Source organism: Python bivittatus, unplaced genomic scaffold, assembly GCF_059951505.1.
Source record: "Python bivittatus isolate LINGU-HERP-01145 unplaced genomic scaffold, Pbiv_v1 ctg000020_np1212, whole genome shotgun sequence".
NCBI classification, from domain to species: Eukaryota; Metazoa; Chordata; class Lepidosauria; order Squamata; family Pythonidae; genus Python; species Python bivittatus.
Genome location: NW_028277030.1, coordinates 66,208,784 through 66,235,323, shown reverse-complemented (window position 1 = coordinate 66,235,323; position 26,540 = coordinate 66,208,784). Strand labels below are relative to the sequence as shown.

Genomic DNA, 26,540 nt, shown 5'->3' with positions numbered 1-26,540 from the left:
ATTCCTCTAGCTATGAGAAAATAAGAGCATTGAAGTCATTCAAAAAAAAAAAAGGCAATATTTATTAAGAGGATGGTAGAAGGTGATGAACTTCACACAAATATCACAACAGAACATCAAGTCATAAGCAGCTGTTTAACAGTAATAATGTGAAAAAAGAGTCACGACCTGCAGGCTTGTAATCTAGCAGACAAGATAGGAAAAGACACTCATTTTCCACATTATTTTCTTAAGGCTTAGAACACAGAGTACGAGAGAAAAGGTACAGTGTCATTCAAGTTAAGCTGGACTCCTGAGACTTCAGAGATGCACCCCAATGACCATTATCCCTAGCCAGGCAAAAGAGCAGTGGCTCCCTAGAAGGAAAGGCTACAGATAGGAAAAGTCCTCTGAGAGAGAAGCCAAATACGGCTGTTGGCCCAAATGCATCACTCATTTGTTTGTTCATTGATTCTTTCCATTTATATAGCTGCCCATCTCACATACGTAACTCTGGGCAGCTGACACCTAACAGGGGTCTGATTTTCACACATGGCCTTCGCAGCAGCCAGAAAAATGTACTCTGGGTAGGACAAGGGTGTCCAAAGGGACGGGGTTAGAAAAGTCAAGATGGCAGCCACAACCATGCAACCAAAGTCCTCCCGTTTTCGTTTATGTTTTATGCCCATTTATATTTCATGTTGTGGTGCATGCAAAAAGGGAGGGACTCTGATCGTGTGGTTGTGGTGGCCATCTTGACTGTTCTGATCCCCTCTCTGAGGACACCCCTGGATAGCAGGAAAGAAATATGACCTGATTTTAATAGATTCCTAAGAAATCTGGTTACTAACTTCAAGAAAGTTACTCCTTTTGGACATTTGAAAAAAAAATATTTTGCCATTTGATAATATACTCTGGAGGTTGTAATCTTATTATTCCTTATTATTTAATTATTGTTCCTTATTATTTAAATTAACATGATTGGATATTTACTTTTTTTTTTTTTTGGTATGTTTGTCCTGAAAACACAAACAACATTCAATAGGATTTAATGTTCTTTGACAATTGCTATTAATACTTAAAAATAATGGAAAGTTCTAGTTTGTTTCCAAATGCAAAATGTCATCAGCTTGTACTCATAGAGTTATGTCTAGCCCTATTCTTTCCACTTAGGAATGAAGCTAAAACCTTCCCATTCAGTCAGGTCTTCTGAGCTGCATTAACAATAATACTGTTTGTTCTGATTGTCTAGTTTCTGACTTTTTTTTTTTTTTTAAATCAGAGCATTAGGAGTTCTGCATGTCCAGCTAGTAGAAAGGCAGATACTCATTACATGATGGAACCCATCTCTAATGACTTTTTGTGAGGAAATTTATTTTATTTTATTTTATTTATTTAACTTGTCCCCGCCCATCTCCCCACAATGGGGGACTCTGGGCGGCTTACAACACACTAAAAACATAAATACAATTAAAAGTTATAAAAAACCAAGCATTAAAAAATAAAAAAGCTAAAAAATCCAAGAGGCTGATGGGGGCCGCACCAGGCCGCTAAGGGGCCAGCCAACCCCATTTCTGATATCCTCCCTCCCCGCCCCAGGCCAGATTGCAGAGCCAGGTCTTCAAATCCCTCCGAAAGGCCTGGAGTGAGGGGGCCTGTCTCACCTCCGGGGGCAAGATGTTCCAGAGGGCGGGGGCCACAGCAGAGAAGGCCCGCCTTCTGGATCCCACTAAATGAAGTTCTTTTACCGTGGGGATCCGAAGCATGCCCTCTCTGTGAGATCAGGTGGGATGGGTTGAGATCGTGGGGGCGAGGCGGTCCTTCAGGTAGCCTGGCCCCATGCCATGTAGGGCTTTAAAGGTGGATAACCAACACCTTGAATTGGACCCGGAAGCAAACCGGTACCCAATGCAGCTCATGGAGCAAAGGTGTTATATGGGTCCTTCTTCGGGCCCCAAAAATTGCTCGCGCGGCCGCACTCTGGGCCAGCTGGAGCTTCCAGATATTTTTCAAGGGTAGCCCCATGTACAGCGCATTGCAGCAGTCTATCTGGGAGATAACAAGGGCATGAGTGACTGTTTGTAGGGCATCCTGATCCAGGAAAGGGCGTAACTGGTGGACAACCCAAAGCTGTGCAAAAGCCCTCCTGGCCACGGCTGCCACCTGCTCTTCGAGCAGGAGTTGTGAGTCCAGGAGGACCCCCAAATTACGCACTGGGTCTGTCTGGGGCAGTGCTACCCCATCCAGAACCAACGATGACAACGTCCCAGATACAGGGGAGCCATTAACCCATAGCCACTCCATCTTGCCAGGGTTCAGCTGGAGCCTGTTGTTCCCCATCCAGACCCTCACAGCCTCCAGGCACTGCGAGAGGGCGGACACAGCATCACTTACCTCACCAGGGATGGAGATGTATAGTTGAATATCATCAGCATACTGATGATACCTCATCCCATGGTGACGGATGATCTCACCCATTAGCTTTTTGTTCTGGAGACCTCTCTAACATTAAAGATGGATATTGTATACCAAGTGGGCAGAAAGTGAAAATGATAACCAAACACCATTATGGTAGAGTCTGAATGAGAATTGTTCAAGGAACTGAGAACCACAGTTCAAAATCTTTTCACAACACTGTACAAAAGATTTGAGAAGTATGCCTGGTACTTCAAAATGCTTATTCCCTCAGTAGGCACTGAACTATATAATGATGTTTTCTTCTCCCTGCAACCTTTTCATAACTCACAACAATAAACATTAAAGAACCTTTTACAGGCCTTACATAATACCTCATAATGTGTAGGAAGCAGATTACTAGCACAGGCATTACATGAATTCTGGGTAGTCCTTCAAAATAAGGCCTAACTGTTGAAAACAGTTTGGCAACTTTCTATTAGAATGGTGAACTGAATGTGTCCTGACCTTCAGTTATTTAGCTTGATAAACAATAATTAAATGCCACACAGAGTAGAACTGTAAAATAAAATTGTCATCCCTCACAAAACCTCTCTCACATCTGTGCCTGAATAACGGCAGAATATTTTGAGAGGAAAAGATTTACATGAACCTGTCAGACAGTAGACACTCATTAAAAAATGGCTTTGGCTTTTTTGGGTGAACAAGAATACAGCAGCTGGTTTTTCTGGATGATCGCTGTCATGTCACTTTACACATCACAGTGTAAGACTAATCATGCTGAGCGGTTGGCATCCAATGCGTACTTGCCCAAGAGCAAGTCCCACTCAAATCCATGAGTTTTAACACAAAGCTGGAATTTGCAACTAACAATGATTCTGCAGTATGCATGAACACGATGAAACAAGTTTCTTTCAGTTATTTGAGAATGACTGCATGTATTAAACATGTATGTTTAAACTGCATCAATGGTACAATTTTTCTATCTGATGCTATGCATGTTTTACTTGGAAAGAAATCTTACTCAGCACTCAGCACAATGAGCCCTTGGTCCAAGTATAAATAATTATTCACCTGTGATATCGCACCAAATTACATTCAATCCCTTTATCAAGACTAACCAAAAATGAGTGAATACGTTCATTTAAAGACAACTTCCCTTGTTTTGCGAACTTGTTTCCAATGTATATTTATATTCACGAGCTGGCAGTATGAAATTGTTCCTATAATAAATTAGTGGGTGGAATGTTATACAAATGTTTCTTTCAGAAAAATTCCAACATGTCTGCAGAATGGTACTGGGTAAATCTTTCTGAATTTTCTCTAAGGGCATGAACAACACTCTTCTAAAAAAATTGTACAAAGGCCTCCCTCAATGATTTCTTAGGTTTAGAAATTGATATTGATGTAACTAATTTGAGTCACAAGAAGAGGATCATAGTCTCTATAATAGGACAGAGGCCATTAAGAACCAAATGCTGCGCGGAAGACCTCTAATTTAACTAGATCTCTCTCCACAAATAAGAGGCATTTACTAACAAAATGCAGGCATGAAATCTGGAATGTAAACAGAAACAGCAAATGAAATAAGCTCTGGTTCATAACCCTCCCCAGCCAAAAGGAACTGAATGGTACAAGGAATAAAGATTTTAAGAGAGATTCTGACATTTACTTTCTATTGCCAAACCTGCTCAACAGCAATCCAAGCAAAACCGCTTGCTGCAATAGCTCTTATGGAAATATTTTCTTTAATACACCAAAGCTGATGATAATTAACGGGAAAACAAATCTTAGAAGGTATTTTCAAAGTAATGGTATTCCCAAAGTTCATAGGAAACTTTAGGTGAACAATGGATTGCCTTCCATTCACCAAATCAACAAAGGAACTTTGCTTTGCACCTGACAAAAAGCCTATTGCTGACTTTCAGATGAAAGAACCACTCAAAGTGATAAAGAAGAACATGAGTTTTTTTTTTTTGTTTGTATTTGAAGGCACGTTTTAAGAATGCACTGGAGCAATTTCAGGGGAAAACTTGAACGAGTGAGAGTGTCCTCGGAGCTTTACCAAGGCTGTTTCAGGGCTTCGACTGGATCGAAATAGCAAAGTACCAGAATGAAGATTTACCAGGCAGCCCTGCACCTCTTGACGGGAGAGTAAAGGTAACGGAACACGCCAGGGCAGGGTTTGGGGATTGCGCGGCGCGGCGCCAAACGAGAGCGCGCGCTTGCTGCCGAAGAAACAGGCACCGATTTGGGCTGAAGGAGACCCAGAAGACCATCTTCTTAGCTTCTGTCATCAGTGGACCTCTTAAGGTTCAGGCTAGGAGTTCATTAGCAAGAGTAACCGAACAACCTACGCAGGACTCTCCAGTCTCTTAAAAATCCCCCGCACCGAGCGATCCCTCAAAAAATGTATCTTAAAATGAAACGCTGGTTTTACTTCCGTACCTTCGAAGATCCGTAGAAAAGAAATACTGATTTATCCCGGAGAACTGTATCTTTCGCTCTCTTTTATTACGATTATGATTGACCATGATTATTCTGCAAGAGGAACCTCTTCAAAACTTTAATTGTTGCCATCAGAATAAGTGGATAAGCTTCGGGGTGAGGTGACCGGCCCGAAGATTGCCACCCCCTCCCCCCCGCACCCCCCAAAAAAGCCCAATACCGAACAGAAAGAGGATGTGGGAGGAAAGAAGAGGCTGGAAATCTCTTACAAGAAGAATCGTAACAAACGCACGCGGCTGCCCCAAAACGACCAGCTAAGCCACGCACCTTGCGCCTGCGTTTCCATTGTTCCTCCACGGACGCTCCTCCGGCAGCGCTTCACCGCGGAGAAGACCAGCGGAGGGATCCGCGTCCGCTTCAACGCCGCGACGGCTGCTTCTGGGGATCACCCGCGGCTCCCGATTCGCCGCGCTTGCCCGGGCTCTGAGGCAGCGCCACCTGCCGGCCTTTTGACAGCTCTGCCAGAAGACCTCTGCTTTTTTTTCTGTCCACGCCGCTTTAGGGAGGGGGGTTCGCACGTTACGCGAAAGCAAACCTGTGTTTCTCCCTTTACCCAGTGTCGCAAGCTACAGTTTAGCAGCTCACAATCCACAGGGCCTCACAACATTTCAGAATTTTTTTGGGGGGGGGCGGCTTTTAGCATTTTTTGTGGGTTTTTATGTTTTTAAAATCTTGTGTAGCAAATTTTTATGTGTAATTTTAAAACGGCTTAATTAATTTAAGTAATATTTTAAGCCCAAATTTTTTGTTTTGAGGTTTACAATGAAGAGAAAGTTTGAGAGGGGAAAGCAGAAAAGAAAAAGAATTTGTATTTTTATTGCCATTAAGTAATTAAAAGGTATATATGTGTTTTTTCTTTTTTGTGGCGACCAAGGTCTTGTTTTGGCCCATGCCTTTGTGAGACCTTCTGGTGTAACTTTAACAAGGGGCTCCAAGCTTTATACTTTTTAACAAGGGGCCTTCGCCAAGTCTAAATCTGACACTGCCTTTATCCGTTTAGTTTAGCGCAGTATTCACAACCATGGCAACTTTAAGATGTCTGGCCTGCAACTCCCAGAATTCCCCAACCACCTGGGGAATTCTGGGAGTTGAAGTCCAGACATCTTAAAATTGCCACAGTTGAAAAACGCTGGTTTAGCATGAGCGGTTTTGCTCCACGGAACATTTCGTGCTCAGTTATATGAACTGCTGTTGCTATTTATTTCTTAAATCTGCTAGGTAGTTTGAAGTTTTCCTTGGCGTTGCTGCTACTCTGTTGTTTGCATGGTGTTACCTGCTTACTCTATGGTACTCTTCCTCAGCAAAAAATATCCAAATGTTATTGTCTCGCCCTTTCATGGATTGCATATCTAAGCACTTAACCACACGTCATCCACTTCTAGGCCAGTGGGATTCAGCAGCTGGAGTTGAATGCAAGGTTTGAACCTATTGAACAAATGTTAATACAGGCAGTATGTGTTAAATATTTAGTATAGTACGGCTGGCTTATTAAATCATACTAAACCATGGTTCACAAATCCACAATGGTTGGGATGATCAATCATGCTAACCCCAAAACAAGCAAGCTATATTATACTGTATGTTTAGTAAATGTAAACTATAGTATAGTACATAGTAAACTATGTGTTAGTATCTTTGAGTATAGCACAAGTTGATTCCTTGATTATGGCCCCTAACTTCTGAGATAATATATTTAACACCTTTTTTGTATAGTCAGCCACTTTTTAATTTAAGACTGTATGGTGAAACCTGGCAAATTATTAACTTTATATTGCGCCATAATTTTTCTTTTCATAGCTTCTTTCTTTCAAAGCTATCCAAGGCTGTCTTCACTTTGTGCATCTGAAATTACTTCACTTAAATTTGCCTACAAACCAGCTTTAAATCTGAATTTACCCAGGAATGTAAATTATTAATTGCTTTCTTGGACAGGTTGACCCTTTTACTATCTGTGCTTTTCCCTGTGCCACAAATGAGAAATTGTTATGCAAATTATTTTGGAAGGATGGATTGTGGGTGAGTTTCACATACCTAGAAATCAGATGCAATTTACCATCTAAAGAAGGATCACTGAAGACTCTGATTGCAACATACTGCAATATTGATGGAAAAGTGGACCCAAAGGCTTGTGGGGGGCGGGGGGGGGGGAGAGATTGAGAGAGAGAGAGAGATTGATTGATTGATTGAATGTAAATGCTGCTTGACTCCCAACAACTCTGGGAGGTTCACAATAAAAAAAATATTTAAAACAATACACACACACACACACACAAGACAAAAACGAAGGAGTGAAAATGGCAAGTTATCAAAAAACAGACAGGGACAAAAAGAACCAGACCCACACAACCCAAAAGGGTTTCATTTATTCTTGCCAAAGGCCCAGGTGAATAGCCAGGTCTTCAAGGGCCTTTGAAACACCAGCAGAATGGGGGTCATCTGGATATTGGGGGGTGGGAAAACCTCATCTTGACACGTTTTGAACAATGGAGTATAGACCCTTATTTATTTTAAAAAGTACAAACAGAAAATATCCGATCAACCTCTGTGCTTCAGTGGATTATAATCTGAAATGAAAAATGTGTTTAAAATCGACTGTGTAAGTGCAAGAACTCTTCTTGAATGCAAGAAATCACTACCAGTATAAAAAAGAATCTTAACATGATACACTTAAGACCAGATGACATACAATCATTTAAACAAAGTTACTGAATGTTTAAACATCTACAAAGTGGTTTAAAATCTTATATATAAAAATGAAGATGCAGGGTAAAATAAATGTTGCCAAGTATAGTCTATAATCCTGTTATGCAGCATAATACGTTTGCTGCTCTAATTTCTATAGTTTGATAGAAATGTGAAAAGGTTTTCTCTCTTCACATTTCTGCCACAAAGACTGGATATTTATTTACTTCATGTATACCTGCTTTTTGGCTTTAACAGTTAACATTTTTTGAATCTGTTAAATAAGACATTCTCAGTGCAATCTGTTTTCTTGCTGACAATCTCAGAAGTCAAACTCACTGAATTCTATGGGACATTGTCCTTCAGTGAAAGAGGATTCTCATGTTGCAAAATAAACTCTGCCCCAGCAATTATACTTACTTTTAAATATGTTCCAAATCATTGCTGTTCCACTAGCAATAACTAAAATTATAAATATTTACAACATGAGTAGATTTGGACTATGCTTAAGTTGATACAATTACTTTTGAGTGTTCAAATTTCAAAATCATCTTCTTACAGCCTTGCCAGATAGTCCAGACAAGAAGCACACCCAGAAGAACTAGCTCTATCTTTACTGTAAGGTTAAATTAACAGAATCTTGCAAGTCTGGAAGTACATCTCTCCCCCCTCCCCTTTACACCCCAATAAGCTAGAGAGGGTCCCTTCTGAGATGTTTGCCACACCCCCATTCCTTCTGCGGGCTCAGCTGCCTCTTATCTGACTGTTGCTTAGTCTGCGGCTCTTCCTCCCGTCTCCCAAGGTCATTCCCACATACCATTACATCTTCCTTTTTTGTACAGTCATGATTCAAAGAATAATTAACATGACTAAACTGACATAATTCCAAGAATGATTCTTCAGGTTCTATGAAATCGTGCATTATTCAACATTTCTCATATGGAATCAAAGCTCATTAACACATCTCAGTTATTGTTTTCCCATTCTGCTCATTCTGTCGACAATATCTGCCACTGAGTTGTTGAATTTCTTCATGGAATTTGCCATTTTGGAGATTTTGTCCCATTTATCTGATTGAAGAGATTGATGTAATGTGTGCTTCATTTTTAGTGCTGAAATTACTTCATCCAGCTCCAGTATTTTATTTGATGCCTGCTGGAGACTGTTTTCCTTTCCAGCAAGCTGAAGATAGAAAAATGTGAAAATTATGTTAAAAAATGTTGTTCTTGAGGCCGAACTCCTTTACCCAGCCAAAGGAAAGGGCATAAAGTGCCTGCACTATGTTTCTTAAACTTTCTTTCTTTAACTTGCCATTGGCTTCAGACATTCTTGCTGCAAATAGTCCTTTTTTGTGGTCCAACAGCTGCACTGCAGGCTGTAATGATTGTCAGCAAGAAAACAGTACAAGGGAAAAAGTTATGTCACTTGCTATCATAATGACTTATACAAAGGAATACTACGAGCACCTCCCAAAGTATTTTGCAGTAATGGAGAACTAGACAGGATCTTAACTAGAGTTAGATCTGTCTTTCCATAGCTGTATCTATGAAATCTAACTCTGTTTATCAGAACAAGGGACAGGAGCTAAACTGGTGAATTATACCATCAGTCACTGGGGGAAAAGGTTACTTCCTCATCCCTCAAACTAATCTTAATCCAGACTGGATCCTCAGTGCTATTTTTCAAAAAAGAAGAGATCATCCTGGCTGTAATTCCATTAACAAACAGCATATTTAACTTAATGGGTAGTTTGGTCCTGTCCTAAGCTTCTCAGAAATTAACAGCACATTCTAATTTATCCTTTTACTTCTCTCACTTTTGTCATATACACTTGTTTCAAAATTTGCAAACCCTATCCTTTTCTCCAATACATTCATGAGAATTACAGATGACTTAATTAACTGGATTACTTTGAATGTTCTCAAAAACCCAGATCCAGAGGAAGACTCCAAATAAGCAAAGCAAAGCAAAGCTCTATTCTTCCATTGCATAGCATAGGAAAAGATATTCCATTTGCAAGTAAATTTAATTCTGATACAAGAATGAAACAAATGAATTGGTACAAAAGATTAAAATATAATACTTTAAAATACTAGGTTTATTTTTAAGCATCCATACCTTTACCTTCTTTGGCAGATTGTGAAATATTTGATATAATAATAACTGCTTCATCTGATCGTGTGTGATTTTAGTATTTTCATGAAATTTCATGAAATATACTCACCTGCAGCGGTGAGTATACCGCATACCGTGCAGTTGCGGACAAGTATACATCGGGACCACAAAGCGCAGCATCCATACCAGGATAAAAGAACACGAAAGACACTGCAGACTACAGCAACCAGAAAAATCTGCAGTAGCTGAACATGCTCTCAAGCACACTGGACACAAAATCCTATTTGAAAACACAGAGATACTGGACAACACCAACAGCCACTATACCAGGCTATACCGGGAAGCCATTGAGATTCACAAACACCAGCACAGCTTCAATAAAAAAGAGGAGAGTCTAAAAATCAACAAAACCTGGCTACCAATCCTGAAAAATACAGCCTGCAAAAGGTCAACGAACTCAGCTCAACTACCAGGACATGTGAACAGTTCACACAATGAACTTGCTAATCACCCCCAGCAGCCCCTCGTTAACAATTCAATAGAAGAAAAAACCCTGCCTAATCCCCAGGAAGATACACACAGATGCTGACACCAAAACAAGCAGCCACTCAGTAACCCAACCCCCCCCACACATCCCCCCCAGATCTCTATAAATACCCACAGAAGGGTCACATCACCCTGGGCACAGAGAGAACTGCTCTTGTCTGTGCTCCTGCACTCTGAAGATGCCAGTCACAGGTGCTGGCGAAACGTTAGGAAACAAGACTTCAGGACCACGGCCACACAGCCCGGAAGACCCACACCAGCCATCGTATGCCGGCCGTGAAAGTTTTCGACAATACATACCATTATCCACTTCCTACATAACCTTAAGTGGGATTTGTATAAAATATCTCATGCCACAACACATCTGAATTATTTATAAATAGTGTGTGCATGTGAATGCATGTTGTGCACATGTGTGTATGCATGTATGTGTAAGAATAGTATTTTCATGTAGAAGCATTCTTCTAATTTGATTTCAACTGTTTTTTCTTGCCCACATACAAACTGCCCATATACAAACTGAATAAAATAAATTACCTGTTTTTTGAGATTAGATGCGAAATCAATTAGCAGAGAATTCTCTCTTTTTAGTTCAATGTTGTCCTGTTCCTCTTTTTCTAGCATAGCCCTCGCTTCAGCTACTTGGCTGCTCAATGTTGCAATATTTAAATCAAGAGTTGTGTTTCTTTTTTCCAAAATGCTAATCTGGAATAAATCAGCAGCAGAGATAATAAAAACTAGGGAACAGAAATAATAAAAACTTAAACATATGAATATAAAAGGTGTTTTGCAAGGAAACAAACACATCAAAAAACAAATGTTTGCAGAGAAGTATGAAGTTTCCAATTTGGGGCTGAACGTATAACATACAAATTGCGGTACATCCTCACTACAACAATCAGAGCAAGAAAATACAAGGGAAATATCTTGAGTAAAATCCAGAGAAAGTCAATAAAAAACTCGATGAGCAACCTCCCTATCTCTGTGATACCATCAGAAGGCCTGCCTCCTGCTTCCCCATTCCATCAAAAGGACCTGAATATTGATCATGAGTAAAATGGATCCTCTGAAGATCAAAAGTTATTGACTAAGTATCAGAAACAAGCAATCTGTGAAGAGTGTCATATTGGATTGAGGTCAAACCTTAGAGGAGAACTAGATGTTTTCAAGCATGTGGCTTCTTTGTAACACAAAAGCAAGGGAAAAAACAGCAGTAGGAAGTGAATGTTTTGACTCAGTTGAACCCATCTGTTATCCCCTGAAAATGCTTCTAATTGCTTTAAAAGGATTTTGTTTAAAAAATGGATCTGGATGAGGAAACAGCTAGTACAGAGTGGGATTTGATATGCACAGACCTGCCACTGATCTAAGTGCTGTGTTATCTTTATACTTTATCTTGAAGCACTTGCCAGTATGCTTCGTGTTCCTATATTACCATTATATATGCAAATACAGGGTTAGGATCCTGCATTTATTAACCATTAAGTATAAACTGGGTCTATTTTATAACACATCCAATTACTGATCATTTAACATAATAGCACTGTTTAGTGGGTAGCAGCAAAATGTTAGGCAGTCATTTCCCATCACGTTGTCTGAAGTTTCTTTACTAAAGATACAAGGATGACTCCTGTGTTGTTCTCTATATATCTAAGAATGGAAGTTGATCACTAGTTGTATAAAGTCATATTTTATTTATTTAGTTATTTATTTATTTGGCTTGTATGCCGCCCATCTCCCCCACGGGTGACTCTGGGCGGCTCACGATAAAAAAGAAGAAATACAATTCTCTCCAAGATGGCTAAAAACTATAAATAATTAAAAAACATATTAAAAATACACTAAAAAACCTCCTCTAATTTTGGCCCTATAAAAATCTGTAAGATGCTGGGGGGGGCAACCCATCATCCCACCAGCCATCTCCACAGGTGCGGGCCCCCCTCTGGCCCCCAGGCCTTCTGGCAAAGCCAGGATTTAATACCTTTCCTGAAGGCCATGGGGGGGGCACACCGGACCTCAGGAGGCAGGATGTTCCATAGGGCGGGCGCTGCAGCAGAAAAGGCTCTCTGCCTAGACCCCACCAATCGAAATTCCCTGACCGGTGGGGTCTGCAACCTGCCCCTTCTGCTGGACCGAGTGGGATGGGCTGAAGTGACCAGGGCGAGGCGGTTCCTCAGATAACCTGGTCCCGTGCCATGAAGGGCTTTAAAGGTGATGACCAACACCTTGAATTGGACCCGGAAACAAACTGGTAACCAATGCAGCTCGCGCAACAGCGGTGTTATATGTGCCCTCCTAGGGGCATTAAGAACTGTCCGCGCCGCCGCATTCTGCACCAGCTGTAGCTTCCGGATACTCTTCAAGGGTAGCCCCATGTAAAGCGCATTACAGTAGTCCAACCCAGAGGTGACCAGGGCATGAGTGACCGTGCGGAGGTCCCCCTGATCCAGGAAGGGGCGTAACTGCCGCACGACACGAAGTCGTGCAAAGGCCCTCCTGGCCACGACTGCCACCTGCTCTTTGAGCAGGAGTCCAGGAGAACCCCCAAATTACGCACCAGGTCTGTCTGGGATAGTGCAACCCCGTCAAGAACCAAAGATGACAAAGTCCTAGATCTTGAGGCTCCCCGTATCTACAGCCACTCTGTCTTACCAGGGTTCAGCTGAAGCCTGTTGTCCCCCATCCAGGCCCCCACAGCCTCCAGGCACCGCGAAAGGGCAGTCACAGCATCACTTAAGGCACCTGGGATGGAGATGTATAGTTGGGTATCATCAGCATACTGATGATACCTCACTCCATGGCGCCGGATGATCTCACCCAGCGGCTTCATGTAGATATTAAATAGGAGCGGTGAAAGCACTGACCACTGTGGCACCCCACACAGTAGGGGCCGGGGGCTGGACCTCTCGCTCCCTATCAACACCAATTGGGTTCGGCCTTGGAGAAAGGAGCTGAACCAGCATAGCATTGTGCCACCCAACCCCAACTCCTGCAGCCGACCCAAAAGGATACCATGGTCAATGGTATCGAAAGCCGCCGAGAGGTCAAGAAGAGCAAGGATGGATGCACTACCCCCATCCCGCTCTCACCAGAGATCATCTAAAAGTGCGACCAATGCTGTTTCTGTCCCATAACCAGGCCTGAATCCTGACTGATAGGGGTCCAGATAATCCGTTTCCTCCAGGAACCTCTGAAGCTGCCGCGCAACCACCTTTTCTACCACCTTCCCTAAAAAGGGGAGGTGGGAGACTGGATGAAAATTGTCCAGGAGGGTGGGGTCTAGCGACGGTTTCTTGAGGAGAGGGCGGACCAAAGCCTCTTTGAAAGGCTTCAGGAACACCCCCTCCTGCAAGGATGAATTAACCACCTCCAGGACCCACCCTAAGGTCACCTCCTTGGTAGATCTAACTAACCAGGAGGGACACGGATCTAAATCACAGGTGGTCGCACTGACAGCCCCGAGGACCCTGTCCACTTCCTCAGGGACAACAGGATCAAACCGCTCCCAGATAACTGGGCAAGAACGCTCCCTGGGCAGCTCTTCTGGACCTACTCCATGCTTGGCTTCCAACTGAGAGCGGATCTGAGCAATTTTATCCATCAGGTGTTCAGCAAATTCCTCTGCACGACCCTGCAAGTAGTCCTCCGGCCCCCCTTTCCCCAGGAGGGCCCGGGTGACCCTCAACAGGGCTGCAGGGTGACACTCTGAGGATGCAATAAGAGCAGAGAAATATTGACGTTTCGCCGCCCTTACCACCACTAGGTAGGCCTTAACAGCAGCTCTAACCCGTGTTCGGTCTGATTCGTCCCGAGTTTTCCGCCAGCGGCACTCTAGCCGTCTCTTAGCCCTTTTCAGCTCCCTCAATTCCTCCGTGAACCACGGGGAGTGCCGGGAGTGATGGGCCAAGAGAGGACGCACAGGCGCGATCCTGTCCAAGGCCCCAGCCGCCTCCTTATTCCAGGCTGCGGCCAGAACCTCCGCTGGGCCGTGCAGCAAGGCCTCAGGAACAACCCCCAGCTCCCTTTGGAACCCATGAGGGTCCATCAGTCGCCGGGGGCGGACCGTTCGAATAGGTCCTACACAAGTTCACAGACATGTTTGTGATATTTGAATTGGCCTAATATTATTTTGGAATTTTTAACAGCCAATATAATACTGTTTTTTATTTAGTCATTCAACCTTATCCTCAAGTTCCTGGAAGGTGCTCATTTCTTGCTCCAGAATTTCTTGGTGTCTCTTGATCTCATGCTGCAGATGCTCTTCTTGGTCTTTCACTGTCAGAAATTGAGCAATGCTTGTTGAATGGGTTGTATAAACCTCTTCCTTGAGAACTCTTTCCTACAATAAGGAAACATGGACTATTCATGAAGTTTCAAAGGAAACATGTATTTTTTAAAAGCACACCAGTCAATTCAAGACATTTAGAACTACATTAAAATAATGGAGCCCTGCATCAAGCAATGTTCTATGTGTCAGAGGAGGTTTTGGAAAAACTGGGCAACATTCTGAATGAATTGCAGTCTAGGGGAAAAAAGAGCTAGGTGATATGCAAGGATGGGTGAAAATGAAGTGAGAGAGTAAAGAAAAAGTGATTGAATCATTTGGAAACCCAAGAATAAATGAGAATGCTGAGTGGTGAATACTTATTAGAAAGAAGTCGGGTTCTTTTGAATATGCAGTTCAATCATAAATCTTTTATATGTACAGTATATACAGCAAAAGAATGGGTGAATTGTTTATGACGAAAGATTGAGAGAACTAGTGATGGATACAAGGGTTGTGGGAGGTTCTAAATGTGAGAAAGACCATTTTGGTAGAAGATGTGTATGAATAAAACCTATAAAATCATAAAACATATGCATAGAAGAGGATCACTAATGCAAAAAATTAGGATGAAAGATTACAATCCTATGTACGATATTGTATTATGTGTTTATATAGAAAAATGTAGTTTCAAAGAATGCAGTCAAAGAGAGTTAAGATTAAAAGATGCAGAAAAATGCAGAGTAATTTTGATGGAAATTTAAAAAAAAGAAAGGAGTGAAAAGGACTAAACAAGGAGCCTCCAGCAGAGTAAATGGCACTGAAAATAATGAAATAACTGGAGATGAAACTGAAGTAATGGAATGCTGGAGTAAGTATTTTAGAGATTTGCATGGGAATTATAATGACATGTCAGAGTGAAATAAATGTTATAAATAGTAGTGTTCCAGAAAAAATGGTGAAAAAGTAATTTAATGCTCTGAAAAAATTGTAAGGTTGCAGGTGCAGTTGATGCAACTGAGGAAATATTTAAATAAAGATCTGGTTTTGTAATAGAGTGGCTGTGCAAGTTGTTTAATATATGTATAAACAATGCAATAGTACCTGATGATTTGAAGTGTCATATATATAAAAAATGAATACGTAATCTACTGGGTGATTAATTTGTTAACTATGCCAGGGAGTGTCTGGCAGAATTTGGTAAGTGTGTTGTAGTTTTATGCCAGCAGGGGGTGTGCAGATCAGATGTTTGCTCTGCAAAAGCAAAATTTATGAATATGAGAAAGTAAGTTTATTTTAAGTTGGTTCATCTAGAGAAACCATTTGAATAGCCTAGAATTAGCGGGTGGTTTGCACAATACTGAATTTGAAAGTTAGGTGGTAGAACACAGTAAGAGGGGGATAAGATGGAAGTAAAGCATGCGTGGAATAAATGGAAAGCTTAGCAAATGGTTCAACATTCAGCAAGGAATAAGACAAGAAAATGCAATGTTCCCTTAATTATTTCATGTATTTATGGATAAATGTATAAAGAATCCTTTTGGGTGATCTGCATGCAAACGTATGCACACAGATAGTTTTGTATGTGCGCTTCTTCATACTCCATTTCTACTCCATTCAACTTGCTTTTATGTTTCTCCTGAATGACAGGATTTTGAATGGGAATATAGAGACAATTATAATTTTCTTAAATAGGGATTGTTAGGATAAAGTTAGCCATGCATTACCAACTTCAGGATTAGGTTTGGAAGCTGCAGTTTGTGTAGAATGCAACAGCAAGGTTGCTCAGAAATGCTTCTTACCACACGATTCCTGTAAGGAAAGCCCCAAGCTGATACCCAATAGCTTCCAACCTATGTTTCAGATACAGATAGTGCCCTGCTTATGAACAGATTGTGTTCCAAGAGGCTGTTCGTAAGTCTGTTTTGTTTGTAAGTCCAACCAAGGAAAAAGTAAAAAAATAGAGGAGAAGGCAGGAGGCAGGGCAATGGTGCAGGCAGAGGAGCCCTATCTTCTATTGCCAATGCACTGCCAGGTGAGGCAGGGGAGGGGGTGGTAGTGGAAGGGAGCAAAGGATGAGCCGGTGGGGTGTGGCACGCTCTGTTGCTGGGCGAGGCAGGAGACCTCCATCCCCTCTTCCCTGTCCTCTGCCACTGCCCCCTCTCCTACCTCACCCAGCAACGGAGCGTGCCACGTAAACTAACTCTTTCTGGGAACTTCAACTCCAATACAAACCTCCAATGCAAATGGCAGCCAAGAGAAGGTGGGTAAGGGTTAATTTGCAAACTAACCCTTTCCCTCCTTCTCCTGACTTCCCACCCGACTCCTGGTTCTGACTTCTGGGTCCATCTTGTTTGTATTGGCGAAAGTTCGAAACACGAAAGTTTGCAAGTAGGAGACTGTCTGTAGTATTTTGGTTTAAAAGGTTCTACTCAGTTCAAAACCAGATTATCTAAGGAACTGCCTTCTGTTAGGTAGGCCTGTCCAGTCTTTATCTTTTGACTCCATTTACCATGCTACAGTCTGCTAGTTAACAATACTGGTTAATTTAATAATGATGCAGAAGAGAATATTCTCCATTCTCTACCTTGTGGAATAATCTTCCCACTGAGATCCCAGTGTAGGATTTCTATTTTCTGAAAACATACAAGGCCACTTTGAATGCGCACAAGTCATTCCATATCCTTAACCTGCTCTTCTTGTGCCCTGGTGTTTAGATCATTCTGACCATATGGTTTTCTTATTATTTGTAGGATACTATCTTTTGTTTTATTTATATAATAAAGAATTATTTAAGCACTAATGTCATTTGCATGACACAAATGCATACAAAATGTAGGAACAATTTTGTCCCTTGAGGAAAAAAGGGAGAATGAATATTTAATTGGCCTGCTTCTATCAAGGAATTCACTGATGTCTTTATTAATACAATTTTACTGGAATACAAATGGTAAAAAGGCACTTTTTTAAAAAATGAAAAAGGGGTAGAAGCCATTATATTTCCTCAGATACTATCAACCAGATATATGTGTTCTATCTGTGGATCAGATTGTTATTTTTCTTACAATGTCTGTTTGCTTGACAAGTTCCAAAAGCCTGGATTGCAGGACATTATTTTCCTTGGTCAAAGCTGCATAATCATCTACCATTTTACTTCGTAAGAGACGATCCTGTTCTGCCAGTAGCTCTCGCTCACGAATTTGATGGTGCAGAAAAGATATCTCACTCCTAATCAGAAAATATGAGCACATCGATCTAAACCAGTCTGCTATCAGTTTTCTATCATCCTGATGCCATAGGCCACAATTCTCATCATCCCTAATTTTGGCCATATTGTTGAAGCAGACAGAAATGCATGATACACGTAGCTAGGTGGGGAAAAATGATCTAAATATTTACATTCTACCTTTTTAGTCAATGAATGCTGAAGCAGCTTCACAATAATTAAAATACAAAACAAATTTATTACATAAGGCACATCAGCATCATGAAAACATAAAATCAATAAAACAAATAAAAGAACAGAGCTTCGTATAAGATTAATAATTAGAACATAATATAATAAGATTCAGAACTTCCCAGAAACAAAGTGCCTTTGCCAGTCATATAAATACCATCATAAAAAAGGGTAAGGCATGTTACTCTCAGAAGAGAGTTCTGTAATTATAGGGTTCTAATTGAAAAGACTTCATTTCAAACATTTACCACAGCTTCCCTAGTCAAGCCTCCGGACAAAAATCTTAATATTAACGTCAATATACAAAAAAACCATTGGGAGGAACCATTAATGAGCTTGTAGTTTAGAATACTGTTATATGCTAACCTACTCAACTCCAAGCTACATACGTATATAAATCTCTGCAAAAGCCTCAACTCTTACAACAAATACTGTACTGTTGAAGCATTCTTGAAAGTGACAGGTTGATCTGCTTAGATACACCATGAGTTCATCCCCAGATTTAATTTAATGTGTTTCAAACTAAACCAGTGATTGGAAAAACACTGACACAATCACAAATTAATAATTTAGGTAGGGTTTTGCACCATTTATGAATACTTGCAATGTTTCATAACTGGTTTACCCAGCCTTCATTATCTCCACAATTCACTAGTTAGTACCGTAGTTCACGAGTAATTTGCTCATGCATCGCTGCTGTTTTCTTAAGGATTTTTTCTTCCATTTCATGTACAGCAGACTGCATTTCCAAGAATTCCTTTCTCTTTTCAGAAAGCTGCAACTCCGTTACCTTCTGCTGTTCCAACTGTTGCATCATCTTGATTTAAAGATAACAAGCAGTAGCAGATAAATATTCTACAGAACTGTAATTCAAAAACAGTTAAGGCACATTCCATTACAAAACAAGATCCTGAATAATTAGTCATATATCTAAATTTAGGACTTAGAAATTGTTGCTTTTTCTGTTTCTCAAATGTTTACGAATTGCTCTTCTGGAGGGAGGGAGGGAAGGAAGGGAGACTTGATATTGCTCTCTTGCAGATGCTTGCTCTCTTTCTCTCCCTCATACATACACAGAGTAATATTAAAAGCTGACTGTGCTAGGTTCCTTTTTAGCAGGAATATCAAAATAGTCTTCATCATTATGCTGTCTGTCTTTTCAGGATAACAACTCTGAGACATTCGTATTCATTTCTAGCAGGTTATTTTTTCATTTGTTTAAGAATCAAGGGAGAGTTGGCCTTTGCTGTTAAATGGCCATCTTAACTGATTATTTTGGGGGATGGGAGCCAATTTACTGTTCAATATTTATGTTCTGTTTTGATGCAAGGTTTACTGATACTTTGTAAAATATTTATTCATAATCCTTCTTGGGAAAGCCCATTTTAAAAACATGGCCACTCCCAATATTTGTTTGATTGGCCACGCCCTCCATAACTGTTCAACTGCAATGGCACCAGCAATGTTCATAGTGGGAGGTTCTCAAAGTAGGCAAGATGGTGGACACAGTATTGCAATGCAAGCCTAGCCCCTTTTGTATAGGAGTGTGATTCAACATCCGTACAGAAAGGGTGGGGTTTGCAATGCTATGCTTTTTCAGTCATCTTGCCTATTTTTAGTGCACCCCCCCCAAAAGATGCTGCTAGATGGCACCCAAGATGCTTCCTAAATATTCTAAATAAGCTCACAGATCCACAAAAGAATGGAAGCCCCCTGCCCAAGATGATGAAGTAATATATTGTGGAGGAAGGAGTGTTTTTACAGTAAGATTATACCATGGAGAGGGATGAAGAATAGGTTGCTGATCTGTAATAGTGATTTTTCAATGTACCTGCAAGGAAGTCCTCATCAGATTATTCTAGAACTGATGCTGATTTTGCAGCAAGGAGCAACTTGCCTAGTTTGTATGCCACCAAGAAGAGTGCTTACCGTTCCCCTTGATTTCCACATGACTGCTGCAGCAGCCAGGAATTCCAGGGTAAACTTACTAGGCATTTAAAGCAAGCACCTGAAGAAGGGAAGGGTAAGTTGAAGTAAGTGGATGGGTTATTATAAATGCACAGGTGACCACTTGAGGAATCAGAGTTACAGGTACAGAACCTGTTTTTGTCATAGTCTCCATGCATCACATACATGGACAAGAAGTATTACTGAACTTAAAATGGTTGGCAGCTGTACCCCCCCCCCACTCCCCAGTAAGGGATGGCTCCCAAAACTGTCCATCCTCTGAAGTTGTAATAAATAATAGTCAAAGGGTGGGAGTGTGTAAGAGCAACGCAGAATAAAGAGCTCTGAAGCCCTCAGCAAACAGCAGTAGAAGGGGATGCTTCAAATAGGTTGGAGTCAATTGGGGGACAAATTGCTTTAATATTTGATAAGAAAGGGAATTATTATTTATTTGATTTTGATACTGATTCCAACTGATTCATAGCTTCAAAGAACCATTTCACAAATCTTTGAACTTTCAAGGCAATCCCTTTCTTGGTTAAAAGTGTAGGACTGCCAAAAAGAAGCAATGTGATAAAATTGTAAGCACAAATGCTATGTATATCAAGAAAATGTGGAGCCCTTTTCAATTAAGTGGAAAGTGACAGAAAGAATGTAGGTAAGAGGAAAGAGTAACTGTAATGGAAACCACCTTAAGCCAAGAATGAGGCATCAGGCTTAAAATCACTTTATCCTTTTGAAATTGAGAGATGACAACCCACAGTGCACATAAGTTGCTTGTTTCATGGCTTGATGCATTTGCCACTAAGAAGGCTACTTACTGAGAGTCCATTATCACTGAAGTTTCAAACAGGCTAAGGACTCTTCCACATGACCTGCTAACTGCTAGCAGACTATACTTGACCTGCTAACATGACCTGCTAACTGCTGCAGACTATACTACATTGAGAGGGCTTGAATGGGCAGTGTCATCCTCAGCTCACCCATATCTGGCACAGAAGCAGCCTGCAGTTGCACTTTTCTACTCTGCTTCAAAAGTGGTGCTTTCTGACTCCCACTGACACAAGCCCTGCCATGCAGCTTCTCTGCTGCAGTTTAATTTAATCTAGGCAATGTCTGTGTTCCGACTGGCTGTTGTTTAGAGCTGCTAGCATACACACACACACACATACAAAAATAGTTGCTGGGCTCTCCATGGCCTTTTCTGGGATGCCTGTATCCAAGGAAAAGAGCATGCTTTACTTAGGATATTTTGGAGTGATTTTGTTGGATTGTGTGCTACAGAGATACCATATGGTTGTAATAATCTGTTGGTGGTTTCTGAGATGTTTCTGATGTATGGCAGTGTGATCCTTTTCATGGCTTGTGTGGGTTGTGTTGTAGTAGGTTGAGTGGTCAGGCACTTTTTGATAAAGTTACATGGGTATCCTTTTTGTTGGAAGATGTTGTATAGGTGGTCTTTTTCCTTTTTCTGCTGTTCTAGGTTGCTGCAATGCGTTTGAGCTCGCTTGAATAATGTTCTTACACAGCTCCTCTTGTGGGAGGTCGGGTAGTTGCTTTGGTAGTGGAGTACTTGATTGATGTGGGTTGTCTTCCGATAAACTTGGGTTTCTAATTTCCTGTTGTTTCCTCTGCTGATGAGGATATCCAGGAAGGGTAGAGTGTTGTTGTTTTCTTCTTCTCTGGTGAATTTTATTCCTTTGAAGATGTTGTTAATGGTTTCATGTGTCTTCTCTAGTTGTTTCTTTTTTATTATAACAAATGTGTCATCTACATACCGGATCCATATTTTAGGCTGTATGTGTGGCAGTGCTATAGTTTCTAGGCATTGCATTACAAATCACTCCAAAATATCCTAAGTAAACCAAAAGACCCAGTTGCCCAATAAGAAAAAACAGGAGTCATCTACAACATACAGTGGAAGGACTGTAACAAACACTATGTAGGACAAACAGGCAGAAGACTAGCAGAACGCATCCATGAGCACCAACTAGCAGTCAGAAAACATGATGAAAATTCCTTAATCTCACAACACATGGACAGATTCAACCACAGTTTTAACTGGGAAACTGTCAGCATTTTAGACCAAGCCAAATCCAAATATGCAAGAGAATTCTTGGAAGCCTGGTATTCAGACAAGGTAGCAATTAACAGACACATAGAGATAAACAGCATCTACATACTATTCAAAAGAGGCAAAAGACCAGAAGATCGCCTCACCAACATTCAATCACCAGCAATCATATCCAGCAATCATCACCCAGATAAGCAAAGGTCACCACCAGGCACACAATCAATCAGTCAACATATGCTAATCAATGAACTACCAGAAGAGCAAAACAGAACCCCCACCCCCACCAGCACTGGCAAAGCAGGCCACAGCAGATAAATAGAGAGCAAATCTCATCCCATTTTAGCACTGAAGATGTTACCTAGCCGGGTAATGAAACGTTTGCAAGAAAAGAACCAAGCTCAGAGAACCCCAAGGACTCCACAGTTCAACCTTGAGCTACACATATTCGCCTCCATTGCTACCACATATGGGCGTGAAACGCTTTTGTTTTTAAACCAGGTGAAATTAAACCAGAAGAGTTCTCTCAGTGTCCCCTTTTAGGTAACACAAAGAAAAATAAAACATTTTCCCCCACCCATTCCTTCATGCACCCCTAGTATGGGAAGGTATCAAGTATTTTGGGGGATCAACACAGGGGGGCTCATACAAGAAAGTCCATCAACAAAATTCACATATCTTCAAAGACCTGACAATGGAAAATGATTGGCATTTGTTTTTCCAGTGTGAGAGGGGTAACGAAACAGAGGAATCCACCATCTGAGAGGTAACCACATCCAGACAGAACACTTGGACTGCATCATTGCCAAAATTGAAGAATAAATTGAAATCCAGAAAGCAAGTTCTTAAACTGGTTTCATTCCCAGTCAGTTTCAGTACTGGAGACAAGCACCTTACAGCTGCTGTGCAGAAGAGCCCTAAATCTCAAAGCCATAAAGACTCCCCAAAGACTCCATGTGGTACATTTGGAGATCACAGAGGACAAATGTTTGCTAGACCATTGAGAAACTGCTTGATAAACAACAGAAAAATTAAAAACTGCTCAAAGGTATGTGTTCAGCAGAAATAGTAATTAAATCAGCATGGACAGATGGCAGAACAAGGCCTCTTCAAATGCAAAAGGAATAGGAGAACTTGAGGAGGCAATTAAGCAGCATCAACCCCCATCTCTGATGTAGATTCTGCAAATAGTCACCTGAGATAATAAGACTATTAGATTCAAGAGGTAGCCAGGAAGATAGTCAACAAAACAATGTTACACAAGAATTTCTGTATGGAGAGAATGAAAGAGACATGTTGGCTGACCCCATAAGAGGAAAAGTTGGCAGATAATTTTGGGACTGAATATCCTCTCATGTGAAAAGGATTAAATATGGATTAGAATATCAGGCTGATATCTGATGCCACTGGTATACCTACTTGCAGAAAATGCACTGTGACTCATGAAATATTGCACTGGAGACACCAATCCAAGGATCCCCAGAGTGAGGGTAGAAAATACAGGATCGTGTTCTTGTACGTTTATATAAAATCCCACATGGAGATATGTTTGATACTATATGCCCAGTGCAGTTTAGAAAATAAGGTAATATGTTGCTACCATGGATCCTAGGAGCTCTTATATACTGTACCTTGTATACTGTCTGATTTATCAAGGAATTAAAAGCTTTTGTCTTGTAAGAAATTTCTTAATGATCATTTGGAGAACAGGATTGGAAGTGTCCAGGATGCTGTCACTATCTCACTAAAGGCAAAATATATGTTGCTTCTCTTATCACACCTCCTGAAAACATTTTTTTCATAACTTGTAGTACAAAAGCAGGAGGAGATGGAGGAATAGACTTGCTTATACAGGGAAGGAAAAAAAGAGGTGGCAACAATAGAATGTGATGGACCACAACAGATGTCAGAGTTTGCTTTCAATGACTTTGTGAGGAAAGTCTTTTCTCCTCACTGCCTTAGGCAGAAGACTCTAAAGGAGTCTTGTGTGTTTACAGGAATGTTTCTTCCCTTGTCTAGGTTGCAGTCAAAAAGTGCCTTTGCACATTGATGACATGGAATAGAAGGAAACCTAACCCAAGGAATACTTTTTTGCTCAACATCAAAAAGGGAGACAAATCCTTATAATGCTGCTACTGGTGTAGGGGCAGTCAAAGGACACCAAGGGGATATTCAGAAATCACAGAGTGGCACGTGCACAAGGGCATGCACACTTTCCCTAAACATCACTCAGCTGTATAAGATTCTGATGAGGCTTTTATGGCGATACATCACCCCTATGTGGGACGCCATGATGGAATGTCTAACAAAACCTGATAATCGGGAGATGGAGCACAACCATTATAGAAGAAAGAAGAGCTGTTACAGAAAAGATTCATGAATCCAGAGGAGGAAGGAAACTTGAGACTCAGGTAAATCCAACTTAATTATGCTAGTATAAAATGATCTGCAGAATTGTTTTCATGGTAAACCAAGATGCACTCTGGGATTGGTGCACAGCAAGAGGCCGCATAGGAGTGATGCAATCCAAGGCCCCAGCCAGCCGCCCATTCCAGATGGTGACTAGGGCCTCAGCCAAACCACCCAATAGATCCTCAGGGAAAACCCCAAGCTCTCTCTGGACCTCCACTGGGTCCATCAATCACCTGGGGTGGGCCAATCAAATGGGCCTTGTCTTCCTACAGGGAGAGGTGACACCAGTGAGCCAAAAGGCAACCAGGGAGTGAACTGTCCATGGCAACAGACTGATATTAATGTTCTCCACTGCCAGATCACATCTCAACTGCCCCGAGACAAAAAACAGATCTAAAGAGCAGCCTCCGGTATGCGTTGGGCCATCAGTGGGTTGGGACAGGTCCATGGTTGCCATGGAAGCCATGAACTCCTGAGGCTCCCTGGACTCAACATCACTGGGTGGTAAATTGAAATCCTCAAGAACCAGCAGCCTTGGGGACTCTATTGCCAACCATAGAGGATGGAATCCAGCAGCTCAAGCAGAGGAGCTGCAGGGGAGCAGGGAGAGTGGTACACCAGCAGCAGTCCCAACTGTTCCCTCGAACTACCTTCAGCCAGAGTGCCTCACATCTGGTTATCTGCGGAGTGGAGCCCCTGAAAGCCTGTAATGATCCTGGATGACAACAGCCCCCCCTCCCCTGGGTTTTCAGGTGGTGCAAAACTCGAAACCCAGGTGGGTACATTTCCAAGAGGGGACACCCCCGGGGCCCAACCAGGTCTCAGTAAGACATGCCAGGTCGGCGCCCACCTACAAGATAGGATCATCACACATTAACCTGGTATTCAAAAGCAACAGCTGAAGTCCAGGGTCCCCAAGGATCCAGTTGCCTGGCATAGAGGGTAGAAGCTGAGAGCTGGATATCGGGACCACTTTCAAAGTATGGCCCACCCTCAGATTCTCAACATATCTCCTTCTGCCCATCATTGTTGAGATGGTCCAGCCTGCCCCCTCAGCAACCCCAGTGCACTACCAACCCTCATTACATTACCCTACTAGCAATAAAGATCTTCCCAGAAATCCAACTGGTTGCTGTATCTTGAGTTTTCTAGCCTCAGAGGGCTTGAGAGATGCACAGAAACCATGATGGCCCTTGTGAATGCATACATTGATTATGGAAGCTAGATGTAGATTAGAGCCTCAGCTCTACAATCCTATGTATATATTACTTTTTTTGGAAAAAAACAGATCAATCATATTATCTATAAATATGATTTATAGATCATATTTATAGATAATCATATTATCTATTAAGATCAATCATAAACTATAAATAAAATAACTTGTATGGCTGGTGTAGGTCTTCCGGGCTGTGTGGCCGTGGTCTTGAAGTTTTGTTTCCTAACGTTTCGCCAGCACCTGTGACCGGCATCTTCAGAGTGCAGGAGGACAAACAGGAGCAGTTCTCTCTGTGCCCAGGGTGATGTGACCCTTCTGTGGGTATTTATAGAGATCTGGGGGGAAGGGGGATGTGTGGGTGGGGTTGGGTTACTGAGTGGCTGCTTGTTTTGGTGTCAGCATCTGTGTGTATCTTCCTGGGGATTAGGCAGGGTTTTTTCTTCTATTGAATTGTTAATGAGGGGCTGCTGGGGGTGATTAGCAAGTTCATTGTGTGAACTGTTCACATGTCCTGGTGGCTGAGCTGAGTTCATTGACCTTTTGCAGGCTGTATTTTTCAGGATTGGTAGCCAGGTTTTGTTGATTTTTAGACTCTCCTCTTTTTTATTGAAACTGTGCTGGTGTTTGTGAATCTCAATGGCTTCCCGGTATAGCCTGGTATAGTGGCTGTTGGTGTTGTCCAGTATCTCTGTGTTTTCAGTATCTCTGTGTTCCCCCCCTTCCCCCCCCAGATCTCTATAAATACCCACAGAAGGGTCACATCACCCTGGGCACAGAGAGAACTGCTCCTGTCTGTGCTCCTGCACTCTGAAGATGCCGGTCACAGGTGCTGGCGAAACGTTAGGAAACAAAACTTCAAGACCACGGCCACACAGCCCGGAAGACCCACACCAGCCATCGTATGCCGGCCGTGAAAGCCTTCGAC

The 26,540-nt window shown here is 41.7% G+C and overlaps 2 protein-coding genes across 3 annotated transcripts in view; both read right to left on the bottom strand.

Annotated features, from left to right (window-relative positions):
- The window catches only part of TPD52L1 (TPD52 like 1), a 34,570-nt gene extending 29,236 nt beyond the window's left edge, over positions 1–5,334 (bottom strand). For both annotated transcript variants that reach the window (XM_007439304.4, XM_088140353.1), the window contains exon 1: positions 5,170–5,334. In XM_007439304.4, the coding sequence (XP_007439366.1) occupies positions 5,170–5,188 (19 nt within the window). In that variant the 5' untranslated portion in view covers positions 5,189–5,334. The remainder of the gene's footprint in view (positions 1–5,169) is intronic.
- Positions 5,335–7,240: 1,906 nt separating this feature from the next.
- LOC103060479 (TPD52 like 1) overlaps positions 7,241–26,540 on the bottom strand; it is a 31,955-nt gene continuing 12,655 nt past the window's right edge. Inside the window, exons 6-10 of the mRNA XM_015890067.3 lie at positions 18,629–18,783; positions 17,575–17,737; positions 14,426–14,584; positions 10,783–10,950; positions 7,241–8,766 (exon numbers count right to left, since the gene is read on the bottom strand). Coding sequence (XP_015745553.1) covers positions 8,554–8,766; positions 10,783–10,950; positions 14,426–14,584; positions 17,575–17,737; positions 18,629–18,783 — 858 coding nt within the window. The 3' untranslated portion in view covers positions 7,241–8,553. The remainder of the gene's footprint in view (positions 8,767–10,782; positions 10,951–14,425; positions 14,585–17,574; positions 17,738–18,628; positions 18,784–26,540) is intronic.